The sequence below is a fragment of the Protopterus annectens genome, chromosome 7.part0 (genome assembly GCF_019279795.1).
Source record: "Protopterus annectens isolate FY-2018-M chromosome 7.part0, PAN1.0, whole genome shotgun sequence".
In the NCBI taxonomy this organism is placed as follows: Eukaryota; Metazoa; Chordata; order Ceratodontiformes; family Protopteridae; genus Protopterus; species Protopterus annectens.
The window spans coordinates 291273111-291288168 of record NC_056739.1 but is presented as its reverse complement, the minus strand read 5'-3'; the positions used below and the strand labels follow the sequence as shown (position 1 = coordinate 291288168).

Sequence of the window (15058 nt, the reverse complement as noted above, 5' to 3'; positions counted from 1 at the left end):
GCTTGGGGATTTCCTTCTCCTACCTCAGCACAGGCCTTTAGCTATTCCTCCTGTACTAGACATTGTTGATAAAGCTTTTTCGGAATCTAGTTTGGCCCCTGATTCCCTGCCTCCTGCTCCCAGAAAACCTGACGGATATTACATGGACCCTGAGTCACACAAGTTCCTTTTTAAAAATCCTATTGCAGATCCAGAGACCATTTCACAGGGGCCCAAGGGCATTAAGGCTTCTACTGCTAAACATCCTACTCCTGATAGAGACTCTAGGGTGCTGGATAGATGGGGTAAGAAGGTTTACACTTCTGCAACCTTGGCCATTAGGGCTTTAAACTGCCAGCTTCATATGTTAAGTATCAGCAACATGTTATTGGACTGCTTAAACAGAAAATTATGTTGATTCCTGACTCTGTGGAAAATAAAGAATTACAGGATTTAATGCATTCTGCTGAACAAGTTGGAAAACATACTTTGCAATGTGGTTTTGATTCATTAGAGGCCTCTTGCAGGGCTGCTGTGTTACTGGGTCTGTGCTCAGAAGGCATGCTTGGCTTAAGGAGCAATCTTTGCCTGATCATGTTAAAGCTAAATTGTTAGATGCTCCTTTAAATCAGGACCACCTGTTTGGCAACAAGGCTGCAGAAGTTCTTAAAAAGATGGAAGATAAAGCTAGATTTATGCAACCTGTTAAAGATTATTTACAAGTTCAGCCTCCTAGATTTAGTAGGCATTTGGTCCTCTAAGAATTGGTCCTTTCCAGCCCCTTCCAGGTCTTCTCAAGCCAAACCCAGACATGGCAAAAACCCTAGGCTTCAGTCCCAGGGGAGACACAGAGCTAAGCAGTGGGGGGCCTCCACTTCCAAATCTGGAAATAATAAGACCCCCCCCCCATGGTAAACTTTGTCAATGACTTCCTTTTAAAATTTCCAAGCACTTATCAACTGACTGCCCCTTTGGGGGGAAAGATTGCTCTTCATGCAAAGAATTGGGAACTCATTACCCAGGAAAAAAGGGTTTTAAATGTCCCAGGGATACAGATTTCACTTCCACACATGGCCAACACCAAGCTGGTGGACAGACCTACCCCCAAATCAGTGGGCAGAGGCCCAAAAACAAGTACTTTCTCTCTTAAGCATGGGGGATATTCAGCTGGTACCAGAAGAGGAAAAGGGACAAGGTTTCTACTCTAGACTTTTCCTGGTACCCAGAAAAGACAATTCATTGCATCCTATCCTGGACCTGTCTACTCTAAACACCTTTTTGGAGATTCCAAAATTCAAGATGCTGACTCTTCAATTACTTCCTATGCTAGGCAAATATGCCTGGTTGGCAACACTAGATTTAAAAGAAGCATACTTGCACATCCCAATCAGGGAATCTTGCAGAAGGTACCTATGCTTCAAAGCAGGCTGTGAACGTTCTCTGCACTGCCCTTTGGCTTATCTACTGTGCCCAGGGTATTCACAAAGTGCCTAGCTCCAGTTATTGCATTTTGCAGGCAAAGAAATATTCAAATATATGATTGTCTAATTCAGGCAGAAAGCCAGGACATACTTTTGAATCCTCTTCCCTTTGTACAAAGGGTTCGTCTGGGGTACACCGTAAACGAAAAGAATCACACCTGGTACCCTGTCAACAAATTGTATTCCTGGGAGCAAGGTTGAATACAACTTCCCAGATGACTTACTTCACGCCAGAGAAACAAATTCATTTGACAACCTACTTTAAACAAGTGGCCACAAAAACCTTGCTATCTGCAAGACAAATACTGCAAGCCTTGGGGTTAATGGCCTCCTGCATTCTTCTAATTCCATATGCAAGACTGCATATGAGGAAACTGCAGTGGTATCTAAAAAGCCTATGGTGTCAACATTCTCAGGACCTAGTAACAATGATTTCTATCATTACTGTGCCTATGCCTAGAGGTCCTTTGGTGGGCAGAGGCCTGCCACCAAAACAACGGACTACCTTTCACACTACGCCCTGCCGCCCAAACCCTAACAAGAGACGCATCAGACTATGCATGGGGGCTCACCTGGCAGGGAAGTGCATTCAGGGCAAATGGAACCCAAGTCAAATGCACCTGCATATCAATCAAAAAGAAATGTTAGCTGTACATAATGCTCTGACAGCCTTCAAGGACCACATTCTTCCAGGACAACTAATGGTAAAGACGGGCAACACCACTGTTGTGGTACATAAGCAGGGGGGGTACACATTCTTTCCCCTTCGACAGACAAGTCATGGCATTGTGGAGCACGGCCTTGAGCTATCAAGTGCACCTACAAGCTCAATTCCCGCCAGGAAAATTAAATACACTGGCAGATGGACTAAGCAGAAACCTCATGGACCCATACAAGTGGAAACTAGAACCAAGGATTTTCAACATGTTGACAAGCAAATGGGGGAACCCAGATATAGACCTGTTTGCCTCTCCCCAGAACCACCAGTTGGACAAATTTTACACAAGGATTCCCCACAAACAAGCCTGGAAAGTGGATGCTCTGTCCTTCAACTGGAAAAACCTACAGTCTATGCCTCCCCCCCCCCCCTGCTGTCTAAAGTACTACTAAAAATCAAACAGGACAAACCAGGGATGATTTTGATTGCTCCAGACTAGCCACGCCAGCACTGGTGTACCCCCTCTCACGCAGTGTGTCACTGTTATCTCCATGGCACCTGCCTCAGACTCCTTCCCTGTTCTCTCAGCAGGAAAACCACATTCTGCACCCTCAGCTTTTAGCACTGAACCTTGCAGCCTGGCTAATTACTTAATCTCTCCTGTACCATCCCTCAGTAAACCTGTGATGGATGTCATTTTAGAGGCAAGGAGGCCTAGTACAGCAAAATCTTATGCTGAAAAATGGAAAAGATTCTGTGCCTGGTACCAATCTCAAGGGATGAGCACAGCAGCGCCCAATTTACTTCAGATTTTACAATACTTAATTGAGATGCTTCACAAGGGCCTGTCTTTTTCCTCCATTAAAATCCACGCCTTAGCCATTTCAGCTCATTGTAGCACAGAACTTCCCCTCTTCTCTCATCCACTGCTCAAGCAGTTCCTCAGAGGGGCCAAAAATTTGAGACCACCCAAGATAGTTCCAACCCCAGCCTGGGACCTTAACTTCAATTTGGAGAAACTCACTCTACCTCCTTTCGAGCCAGCTGCTACTGGAGACGTTTCTTTCTTGGAAAACCGCTTTCCTTTTAGCAATTACTTTAGCTAGAAGGGTATCTGAATTACAGGCCTTTATGGCAGTGGAGCCTTTCAACTTTCATATGGACAGGGTGTCTCTCAGAACCAATCCTTCCTTCATGCCCAAGGTGGTATCCAGTGTGGCTTTTATTCAATCCATTAATTTGCCAACCTTCTTTCCCAATCCACAGAATAAAGGGCAATGGATACTGCATTCCTTAGATGTGCACAGACTACTTAGATTCTACTTGGACAGGACTAAACGTCAAAGGAAATCTGAACTGCTGGTGGCATTTGCTGCAGGGGCAGAGGGGTAGGCTATTTCAAAGCAAACCATTTCTAAATGGATAAGCCGTTGCATTCATTTCTGCTGTAAGCGCCATGGAAAACCTATCCCCCAGGGGATCAGACCTCACTCCACCAGGGCTGCATCTACCTCTACAGCCTTTCTCAGAGGCATCCCTACCAGGGACATCCTAGAAGCTGCTACCCTGGAGTTCTGTACATACTTTCACCAAGCATTATCATTTGCCAATTTTTCTCTAAATCCAGAGCTGGCTTTGCCACTGCAGTCTTGCAGGGCCTTATAGCTATCTAAATTCCTCCTAACCATAGCTTTGGGAATCTACCCAAATGTAATGACTGCAACAGTGAAACACTGAAAAAATAGTACAGTGGTGTACACTTGCCATAAATGTAGATGTTCGCGTGTATTCAGTGTTGTAGTCCTGGTTACCCTCCCTCCAGCCCCCTAACTTCTTTTGGTTATACCTGTACTTTCCTTTACTATGCTTAAGTCTTTTTTGTGCATTTGCTTTTTTGTTGGAGGTATATCATTGTACTTTTATATTTAATTGCTTCCCATTAGGGGGGCACCTGACATATGGGGCAAGAAAAACTGATGTAATGGCGTCGTATGCATGTGTTATACCCCTGATGTCATGGAAGAAGGGACAGCAACCGACGCAGGACCTATAAATTTGTTAATCAGGTTGACTGAGGGCTAACTGCAAGCAGATAACCCAAATGTAATGACTGCAACAGTGAATACACTCTAACATCTATATTTATGGTAAGTGTACACAACTGTACTTTCTCTGCGCTTCCCTTTGGCTTATCTACTGCTCCTTGAGTTTTTACAAAATGTGTGGCTCCGGCCATTGCCTTTTACAGACAAAGAAATATTCAAATTTACCCATACATAGACGACTGTCTTACTCAGGCAGACGGCCAAGAAAACCTGCTCAAGCACCTGGCTGTATAAAGACCCTACTAACCTCCCTAGGGTGCACAATCAACGAAAAGAAATCCAAACAGGTGCCCACCCAAAGGATAATCTTTCTGGGTGCACATCTGGACACAGCATCCCAGATGACATTCCTTGCACCAGAGAAACAAATTTTCCTGACAGCCTACTTCTCCCAACCAGCCACCAGGCCCCAGCTATCTGCAAGGAAGATCCTGCAAGCTCTGGGGTTCTTGGCATCTTGCATACTACTCATTCCATGTGCCAGACTGCATATGAGGAAACTTAAGTGGTACCTCAAGAGCCTTTGGTGTCAACACACTCGACCTGGAAACTCTTACCTATAATTCCTTGCCTCAGAAAGGAATTTCTTTGGTGGGCAACAGCATGCTCCCACCACAAGGGACTGCCTTTCTCCCCATCCCACACTGTCCAGACCCGCACCACAGATGCATCAGACTAAGCTTGGGGTGCACATCTGGACGGCAGGTGCATACAGGGCCAATGGAGCCCTCAGGAAATCCCTCTGCACATCAGTCAAAAAGAGATGATGGCTGTGCAGCACACCTTGATAGCTTTCAATCCCTTTCTCTCTCCAGGGGTATTCCTGATCAAAACAGACAACACCACTGTGAATGTGGTACATTAACAAGCAGGTAGGGACTCGCTCCTACCCTCTGTGAAGGCTGGCCATGATCCTTTGGCTCACAGCCTGTTCCATCCAGCAACACCTGTTAGCACAATTTCTTCCAGGCTCTCTATCAACTGTCTGGCAGACCAGTTAAGCAGAAACTTTCTGGACCCACACGAGTGACAACTCAACAAAAGCACCTTTACCCTAATAACTCAGAAATGGGGAACCCCGAAGGATGACCTCTTTGCCTCCCGCACCAACCATCATCTCAGAAAATTCTGCTCCAGGGACCGTCACTGCATGGCTTGGAAAGTGGATGCCCTGTCTTTCCCCTGCGTCATTCTATTGGTCTATGCCTTTTCTCACCATCTTTCATCCCCAGGGTACTGCTCAAAGGTAAGGGAGGATAAACCAAGGACCATTCTTATCACTCCAGAGTGGCCATGACAACACTTGTACCCCTTGCCATGGAGGCAGCGGGGACAGGCTGCACAGCATCTTCCTCAGATTCCTAACCTCCTGACCCAGATGGAAGGGGAATTGTGCATCCCAAATTGCAGACACACATTTTGGTAGCATGGCTTATTCCCTAACCCCAAACCAATCTGCCATCCTCAGTAAATGGTTTCTGGATGTTATCCGTGAGGCCAGATGTCCTAGCACCGGGTAGTCTTATGCAGGTAAATGGAAAAGGTTCTGCACCTAGATCCAGGCTAAGGAAGCCAGTACGGCACAGTCCTCCATCCCTCTCATCCTGGATTACTTAGCTGACCTACTAGTCAGTGGTCTCTCTCTCTCCTAAAAATTCATGCTTCTGCTATTTCTGCTCATTTTCCCACCGAGCAGCCCCTTTTCTCACACCCTTTGATCAAACAGTTTCTTAGAGGGGCTAGGAACTTGAGGCCCCTCAGAAGGGCACCAACACCAGCTTGAGATCTTAGCTTTGTCTTGGAAAAGCTCACCCTGCCTCCTTTCAAAGCAGCTTCTTCTGCAGAGATAAAATTTCTCTCCTGGAAGACAGCTTTTCATCTGGCCATCACTTCAGCCAGAAGGGTCTCTGAGCTGCAAGCACGCATGACTGTGGAACTCCATCTCCATGCAGACAGGGTATCCCTCAGACCTAACCCATCTATCATGCCCAAGGTGGTGTCCATTCATCTGCCCACCTACTTTCCTAATCCCCAGAACAAGGAGGGGAAAGGATTCTTCATTCTCTAGATGTGCAGAGACAGCTCAGATTCTATCTGGACAGGACTAAATCCTTCAGAAATTCTGATCAATTGCTGGTTAGCTTTGCTATAGTGGCAGAAGGCAAAGCCATCTCCTAGTAAACCATTTCCAAATGGCTAGCACACTGCATCCATTTCTGCTACAAGCAGCATGGAAAGCCTCCCCCCAAGGGGGTCAGGTCACACTCCACCAGAGCAGCCTCCACTTCTGCAGCTTTCCTAAGAGGAGTCCCCACCAGGGACATCCTGGAGGCTGCCACCTGGACATCTGGTCACACTTTTGGTACCACCTGCCTCTCTTCTCCAAATCCAGAGCAGGGCTTGCCTCTGCAGTCTTACAGGGCATCCTAGCCAGCTCCTAGTTTCCTGGACTGCCTCCTCCCATTTCCTCAGCTTTGGGAATCTACCCAAATGTGATGACTGCAACAGTGAAACATGAAGAACATAGTACAGTTGTGTACACTTACCATAAATGTAGATGTTGGTGTATTCACTGTTGCAGCCCTGGTTTCCCTCTTTCCATCCCCCTTTATTCTCTTTCTTTCCTTACAAGGGACATATTGGTATTTTTTTCCACTGGTGGGGTTCTTTTACCAGAACCTGGCTTCCTACTTTGGGGGCTCCCAACAGGTTAGGGCAAGAAAAACTGATGTAATGGCGTTGGCTGCCTTACTTTACACTACTGACGACCTGACGTCAGTCCTCAAGCAACAGCAATAGATGCAAAAATACCTCTGGTATTTAGGCTTGCCGAGGGCTACCCTGGCAGACATAACACAAATGTGATGTCTGCAGCAGTGAATACACTCTAACGTCTACATTTATGATAAATGTACACAACTGTACTTTATCATGGGCAGTCTCTACCACTGGAGTTTTTTTTTTTTTTTTTTTTTTTCCAAATTGTGGCAATGGAGACATCCAGTCACCTTCTGTAGACACTACAAGCTGGGCATATTCTCCAGGTGCAGAGCACGATTTTCCACTGTGGTACTTGCAGGACTTGTGTGCTTCCCCACCATAATACTGTAGCCACCTGCAGTATTTTTTTTTTTTAGTGTCTTTCACTTTTACTATGTCTTAAGTTGCAGTAGTAATCCTTACAGTGAACTTGACACTTGTGAGAGCACACACGCCATGACTACAGATGTTGTAGCCAGATACTACATCAGTGTACTGTTCCCCAGCCCTCCAAATTTGTAGCTGCTTCTGTTTGCTTATTGTTTTGGGAGGCAGATTAATTTTTCCGCCAGGCAGACGCCCCATCTTGATTTTTCAATGCTGTCTTCTGGGTCTGAGAAGTACGCTTGATGACGGTGTCAAAAAGACGCAGTTGGGGGTGCACTAAACAGTGCTTTACCCCTTTTATACTGTCTTGCCTACTGAAGTCTAAATCATGAGGGGAAGGGAAGTCTTGGGTGGCGATCTTTCAGAAGATGTAGAAGTCCAGCAGAATGATTGGAATTCTGCCTGCAGCTTTTCCCATACGTTATAATTATTCTACAGTAGTCATCTTCCTTGAACATCGCCAATTATTGGTAAAGGTACTTTAATTGCATGCTTATTTAATGCTTAATGGCTTATATTTGAAGGTTTCATTTTTGTGCTGCAAGCATGTAGTATCTGTGTCTCTCTTTACATCTACTTGAATATAGCATGCAAGTTGTTTGGTTTTATGATCACACTTTTTCAGCAACAGGATTGAAGTGTCTGAGTATGTATAAGATGCTGTTAATTCACAGAAAAATACTTCTCTCTTGTGTGACATTGGATGCACTATCAATAAAAAAGTACACTCCTGAATCCAAGTGTACAAATCATTACTACTTTCTAGTGCAAGTCAGTTTCCTAAGGGAATATCTGTACATGAGCTTATTTACATGATTTTTAGATACTTTTAAATATTTCTTACATGAGCATAGCAGTTTAATACAAAAAAAGAGAAATTAACAAACTGGGTAATTATGGATTAGAGAAATAACACAATAACAATGTGTTTAAACATGATAGCTGCAGAGAAGAGAGAAAACTGGGGTATGTAAGTTTAGTAATTTACAGACAGACAAGTAGAGCATAGTTTAAAAAAGATGAGAGATATTAAAGGAGGAGTTGCAGAAATAGCTGGAAGCTAAATGGGCAGAGGAGGAATTGGAGGAATTGTAGTTAGTGGTAGGGTGTGAGAGAAGGAGGAAGAGTAAGAGTTTAAGTATGACAAGGAGTGATAAGGTACAAAAAGATTGGAAAGCAAATTGGCAGTAAGAGATGGAAGGAAGTAATCTGAGTAAAGCTAGCCAGGTGAGCAGGAAGACAGCCATATTTGGCATAGGTGCTGTTTTAAGCAAAGTTTTGAAGCTGGACAAGTTTTCTGGTTGTGTGGGGATTTCATTCCAAAATTTTGACACCGTGAGAATAGTCTCTTGTGGTGTTGAATGTCTTACTTAATGTATAGTAAACATTTATTGCTCGAGAGAGGGTCCCTAAAGGGTGTTCTAGATCCTGTTCAGATAAAACTAGTGGGGACAAGTCTCTTCTTTTGGAAGGGGTAGCCTGGCTTCCCCTAATAAGCATAATAAGGTCTTACGCCATTTTAAGCATTTGAGATTGAGGCAAGGAAGTAGGTGCCTGAGCTTGGGTAATCAGTTTTTTTGGGCATAGTTCGTACCCTGAAATAATTAGCCCTTGCAGGTCTTAAACCCAGGACCCTGCACACCATAGCCACAGCAATTTACCACTAAGCCATGTGAGCTGTATCTAGCTACAATAAGGGCCCAATGACGTATAGTTCTGGCATTGAACAAAGCACAAAAGCGACAGCAAGGGATGTCATGGTCTGGGCCTAAACAGGTGATGCAGTAAGAATGGAAGTTTTGGTGTGGTATTTGCTTTCCACAGGTGAGACAATTAACTTTTTCAGCCATTGGTTAGATCAAGAAAAAAGGATCCCCAACAGTGTACTTAGTTTTAGAAGAGTTCAACTTCAATTCAGAAACGAAAACTCAGGTAGTGGCCGACTGGCACTCTTGCAAACTGCTTTGGGCTCCTCGGCAAGACAGACTGGCAAGAAAAACTGATGTAATGGCATCGGCTGCCTAATTTTATACCACGGACGACCTGACTTCAGTCCTGGTGTGACAGCAACCGATGCTGAAATACTAAGCCTCTGGTATTCTGGCCGACTGAGGGCTACCCCTGACAGGATAACCCCAAATGTTATGCCTGCAACAGTGAATACACTCTAATATCTACATTTATGGTAAGTGTACACATCTGTACTTTGTTACTTGTAATCTGTGTTATGGTGGTACCGCTGCAGGAAAATTGTTCAGCAAAACCATTTGGCTGCCCTGGCAAAATTGTGTTTCTGTGGAAAGTAGGCTACAGATGAAGGCAGTGTTTCTTTCTCTGCAGCCTGAATTTGGAGAGAACTAGGTACTGGGATTCAGTGGTCAGAGTCTGTAACGTGTACTTTCACCCGCAGGCTACTTGCACATGGTGTAGCAGGAAGTGATGACATCAGTGTAATTCATCATTTACATGGGAAAAGAACAGATAAACAGAATATAGCTTGTAAATAGTCTGTAGTGTCAGTGTTAAATTTGTTTTTCTTGCCAAAACAGCTGCTGGGTGTATAATGGTGTAAATGTAGCTGTTTGAGTAATATGCTATCATGGGCCAGGTCTAAACTTTTAGCAGATATTTACTTCATTTTTTAACAAGAGATAATGGCATTTGTCCACTTCAGGAGGTCTTTTTTGACCTAAAAAAGAAAGTACTTAAGTTTTTTGTATTTCACAGAGCCTTTTGTCAGAAAAGCCTACTGCCTTTAAAATATTACCAGTACCTCCTTTTTCCTCAGTTTTAAAAATACTAATGTGGCCTGAAAAATGTTTTGTCGTAGGTAAATACGATAACTCAGTTGATGTTTATGCATTCGGCATTCTTTTCTGGTACCTATGTACAGGATCTGTCAGACTGCCAGATGCATTTGAAAAGTGTGCAAGCAAGGACCAGCTGTGGAACAACGTCAAAAAAGGTAATTTTTTATGAATGCAGACATCTTATAGAGAAGTTGGGAAGGCAGTTATTGTCTATTTTTAGCACTTATTGATACTGTTGTGTTGTAATCAAGACAGATATGTATTCTGGAGCTTGTGTGGGGACACCTCCCCAGTCCTCCTCTTTCTCATTTGAAGTTGTGTTTTGCTTGTTACATCCCTTACTCTTGTGCTCTGCTTTCTTTGCTTTTATGATTAATGCATGTTAAGCATGATGGAGGCAGTGTTTGCTAATCCAGAGACGCTTCTTCCAGCATTTATTTGCTACCCTGCCTTATGACAGCAACAAAACGATATGGATGGAATAGCAAGCCAAATACAAGATGACTTGCCTGTGTCCATTATACCATCATGTGGTTCCAAGGTACTTGCCTGTAAATTTCATTTTAGACTGTGTCTCTACAGTATTTGAAATTCTAACTGCTAAGTTATGCAGGTGGCATTTGATCAGTGGCTGACTGCTCACATACTTAGCAATGCTTTTTGTACAAGTTTCAAGATTAAATCGTATATGTCACAAAAATGGAAATGAGAGATTTCGTTCTGTTCCCTCTTACTTGGATAATCTTTTAGTGAGGAGGCAATGAAACTTTTAAGATTCACCAATATTTTTTGTTAGTTTTTCTAAAGCATATGAGGTTGAAAGTGTTTATGCCCTGTCTCTTGTTACTCATTATGTACTGAAACAACTTAAACTTTGCTTTCAACACAAGGCAAGTAGTTCAGCCTTCATAACTGTGTGATACAAGGATACATTGTTTTTGTGCAAGATGGGTGAGACTGTCTAGGGTCTCCTCTGTGTGACATGAGCATTTGATGCATTTATTACATTCAAGCAGACATTTCTGATTTCACAGGAATTAAGGTGTTTTTAAGCTATGTTAACCTATGTTAGATGGGAGCATACCCTGATTTAGGTATCTTAGTTTTTCAGTGACCCTGAAACTATATCAGGGACTGTATTTTTTGCCAGGTATAGTATAAAACTTCAGTGCCAGTAAAGAATCCATGGATTAAACATTTACTGTAGAGGTCCAGAAAAAAGATAATCCTCCAGTATACCCTTGTGAGTCCTTTGAGAAAAAGTAAGGAAAGCATAGGAAGAATCTGCTGTGTAGGGTAACCTTGTTAGATGCCTATGTATTCCTTCCATTGCAGAATACCTTGTGAAAAATAACTTGTGGCAGTGAATGCTCACTTATTTTCGTGAGATATGCTACAAAAGGTTTTGCAGGGCAGTTGAATATCCTGAATATTAATTTTGTTGCAGATAAGTGTCAGCATGACTATGTAGTAGACATCTTATAAGTACTGTTTAGATTTCCTGGTTCACTGCTTTGGTCGATACAGGAGTTGTATGTTTCTGCTTTGCCTTGATTTATGTAAGGCTTTTGACACTATGCCCCACAGTAGAATACTGAGGGAACAGTCTGTCTAGAAGATGAAATCTGTTCTTAGTAATCTGTGGCTGCCACAGCGTTCAGTGCTCATACTGATCCCTACTTTAGAATATTTGTACCAAGCCTCACACTGAGGATGGGAGAGTAAAATACCTTATTATATTACTTAAGGCTATAAAGGAAAATTTTTAATCTCTCATGGATTGGACCAACAGGAGCAGATTGAGAGGACCTTGGCTGCAGCGAGCAAAATATTCTAGAAACAAAGTAGTAGCATACCCGATAGGTGCTGTTCCACTCTTGCATACTGCATGTTCTGGAGACCATCTAGGTAATGGACGTCTGACTGCTGGAGGGACTCCAGAGGAAGTCTAGAAGTGTGTATTAGATGGAATAAGGGTATGACAACAGATGAACTTAAGAATTATAGGGAAGACATTTTATGGGTGCACAGTGTAATATCTCAAGGTTATGAATGACTCCTCTGAAGCAAGGAAATGTATGAGAGTTGATGAAAATCAGCAGGTTTGCAGGGGCCTGGTACTTAGTCTGCGAATGTACTTCTTGGAGTTTTATGTTTTGAAGAGCTAAAATAAACCTTACTTCTGTGGTTGCCCTTACAATTAAGGAGTGAACAAAAATGGAGAGGGATAGGAGGAGGTGTAGAGATTTGATTGCACTCCCCAAGTTGACTAGCTAAGCTGATTCTTCCTCCAGTCAGGCTAATTGAAAATAATTTGGGAGACCTTCCTGAAAAACAAGATGGCTGCTGTCAAGGGAGTTGCAATGCGGAAGTCAGCAGGAAATTCCTGCAAGCATTCCCAGATAAGATCTGAAAATATGAAGAATGTAAGGGATTGAGAGTTCAAGCAGTGAGACTAGCTAACTCCTCCCCTGTCACTGAAGTCTGCCATGGTAAGGGACTTCTGTCTATTTAGAGGCCCCAGTTCCATTCCCCTTGTTTATTGGTAGAGTGGGAAACTTTGAAGTACAAAGCCTCAGGAGAGAGGCTGCCTAAGGAGCACACCTTTGAGATGGAGAAAAGCAAAAGCATCAAGTAGTTTTTCACTTCCTCTCCCCCTACCATTTTAGAATCAGCAGAAAATCCCACAAGTCCCAGGCATGATTTGAAAGGAAGGGGCATCAGCCTTGGCCAAAATAATTACTTTGTGGGTGTTGGTCCTTTTTGATGAAAAAAACACAAATTAGGAAGCTACAGTGTGGAGGGTAGCAGTCCACTGTACCTAGAGGGAAGAAATGTAAGTGGAGAAGAGATATGGGCATGAAGTGATTTTTATCTTTTGTTTGCCACCCTCCCACACCCAACCCACTCCCTGAAAAGCCTCCCAAAAATCAAGTATTGCAGTGGGTAGTACAGTATTCCTGTGCCATTCACAGTTTCTTATGGGTGACAGATCACAGCCCACAGTGTTGAAAGCCAGTTCACAGGATAAATGGTTTATGGATTTGGTCACAGGCATAGCATTTTAGAGCTTTTTGACCCCCCCCCCCCCCGAAGTCATTGGCATTGCTGAGCTGTAGTAGCTGTCCTACATTCCGCTTTTAAAAGGCAGTAGAGCTTGCTGTTTCAGGAAGATTTCCATTCTCACTTCTTCCTGAGCATGTTCAGTACACGTATTTCCATTTTGTGGCTTTCCTGTCGGGCATAATTTGAACCTGCACTGTGTAGATGATTTTGGTTATGTTTGATTCCTGTTGACATTTCTTTTTCTGGGAACTCTACTGAAAGTTTTTTCTTCTTACCTTCAGTCATGCTGTAGATGTATTGGACACTCTAAATTGGCCCTAGGTGTGTGTGTCTGCTTCTGTGGAAGGTTGGGCGCCGGGCTGGTAACTCGACACCATAAAACTCCACTGCCAATCAGCAGACAGGTGATCCACTGTGGCGACCCCTAACCGGGAAAAGCCGAAAAGACGACCTTGGGTCAGTACCAGTTTTGTGGTGCAAGGTGATGCCCTTTGGCCTGTTAGCCCCCGGAGTTTTCACCAGAGAGTTGACAGTAGTGGTGGAAACCTTGTAGAAGAAGAATATTCTGATGTCCTTGCGACTCCAGAGCAATTCCCTGGAAACAATTCTGTCCTGAGCGGTGCTATGAATGACTGTCCTTAGGAACTTCTGTAAGCTGGGAGAAGTCATTTCAAAGATTACCTTCTTCATGGGAAAGTTAGTCATACTGCTTTGTCACTTTTTTCTGGAGGATTCTGAGCATGATTTATTGCATGGGAGACTACAGATGGGTGGTGACACATAGCCAGCTAAGTCTCCTGGGTGTTGAGCTGACAGTGTTTTCACATGTCTTTAAGATGACCACATTAAAGAGATTATGTGAATGGCAGAGTCTGTGGGGTGTCCAAGCTATCTGTGTGCGAATTTTATCTCCATGTGTTGAAGTGTTGTCCAATTCCCTCCAGTCTGAAGGGTGTCACATTATTGCTAAACCTGCCTCAGTATTTGGAAGATGGATTATTTGTAGTTCTGTAGGGGTGACCATTTACTGTTTCTTCCTGCAGTGAAAGTAGTGTTCAAGACTGGTTTCTTCACATAAACAAACATGAGCTGAGGGGGAGCAGTGCTTGTTCACCTATGATTGGAGCAGAAGTTAGACCAAATCCCTGCTGGTGGAGTCAGATGACACTGCCCATGATGTGGTACTCAAGCAGTCTGGGAGAGATGCTCATACCCCCTGCACATGCCTATTTAGAAAGCTTTTGTACAAGGTACATGTCCTTCATTGTAGTGTTGTAGAACTCAACATGAGGGATACCTTGCCAAGGGCAACCAGACATCCAACCAGTATACCAAAGCCTTTAGGTTAACAATACACTTCACATCACACGTATGCTACCCACGCTAGGCGTAGGGCATGAAGGTGATGTCTGGACGTATCATCCTCAGAGTTTCTTTGCTGCCAGTCTGAATGCCGTCTGATTCAGTCTGATCGCTTGAGACATTGCTGGTTTACCTAGCCATTTCCGATAAGTGCCCCTTTGGGTTTTTTTTTAATCCTTTTTGATTTTAGTATTTGTGGTGGTGTAGGATTTCATGTCATCCAGAAAGAGTAAGTGCCAGTTTGGGAGATAGATTTCCCATAAAAGACCATCAGGAGCAGTGCTTGTTTTGTTTTGTTTAGGTGCTTCTCACAACCATACGTCCTGTACTGTTTGTAAAGCTTTTGTTCCAAAGACCTTTCATAGTCTTTAATCCATAGCCATTTGTCTTGAAAACCACTGTCTAAATCTTTTAGTGAAAGGAGCTATCTTCGAAGAAGGCCAAAGAAAT

The 15058-nt window shown here is 43.5% G+C and overlaps 1 protein-coding gene across 1 annotated transcript in view; it reads left to right on the top strand.

The window, feature by feature from the left end:
• Positions 1–15058, top strand: part of DSTYK (dual serine/threonine and tyrosine protein kinase) — a 1161378-nt gene that overhangs the window by 1044739 nt on the left and 101581 nt on the right. Inside the window, exon 12 of the mRNA XM_044076801.1 lies at positions 10201–10335. Coding sequence (XP_043932736.1) covers positions 10201–10335 — 135 coding nt within the window. The remainder of the gene's footprint in view (positions 1–10200; positions 10336–15058) is intronic.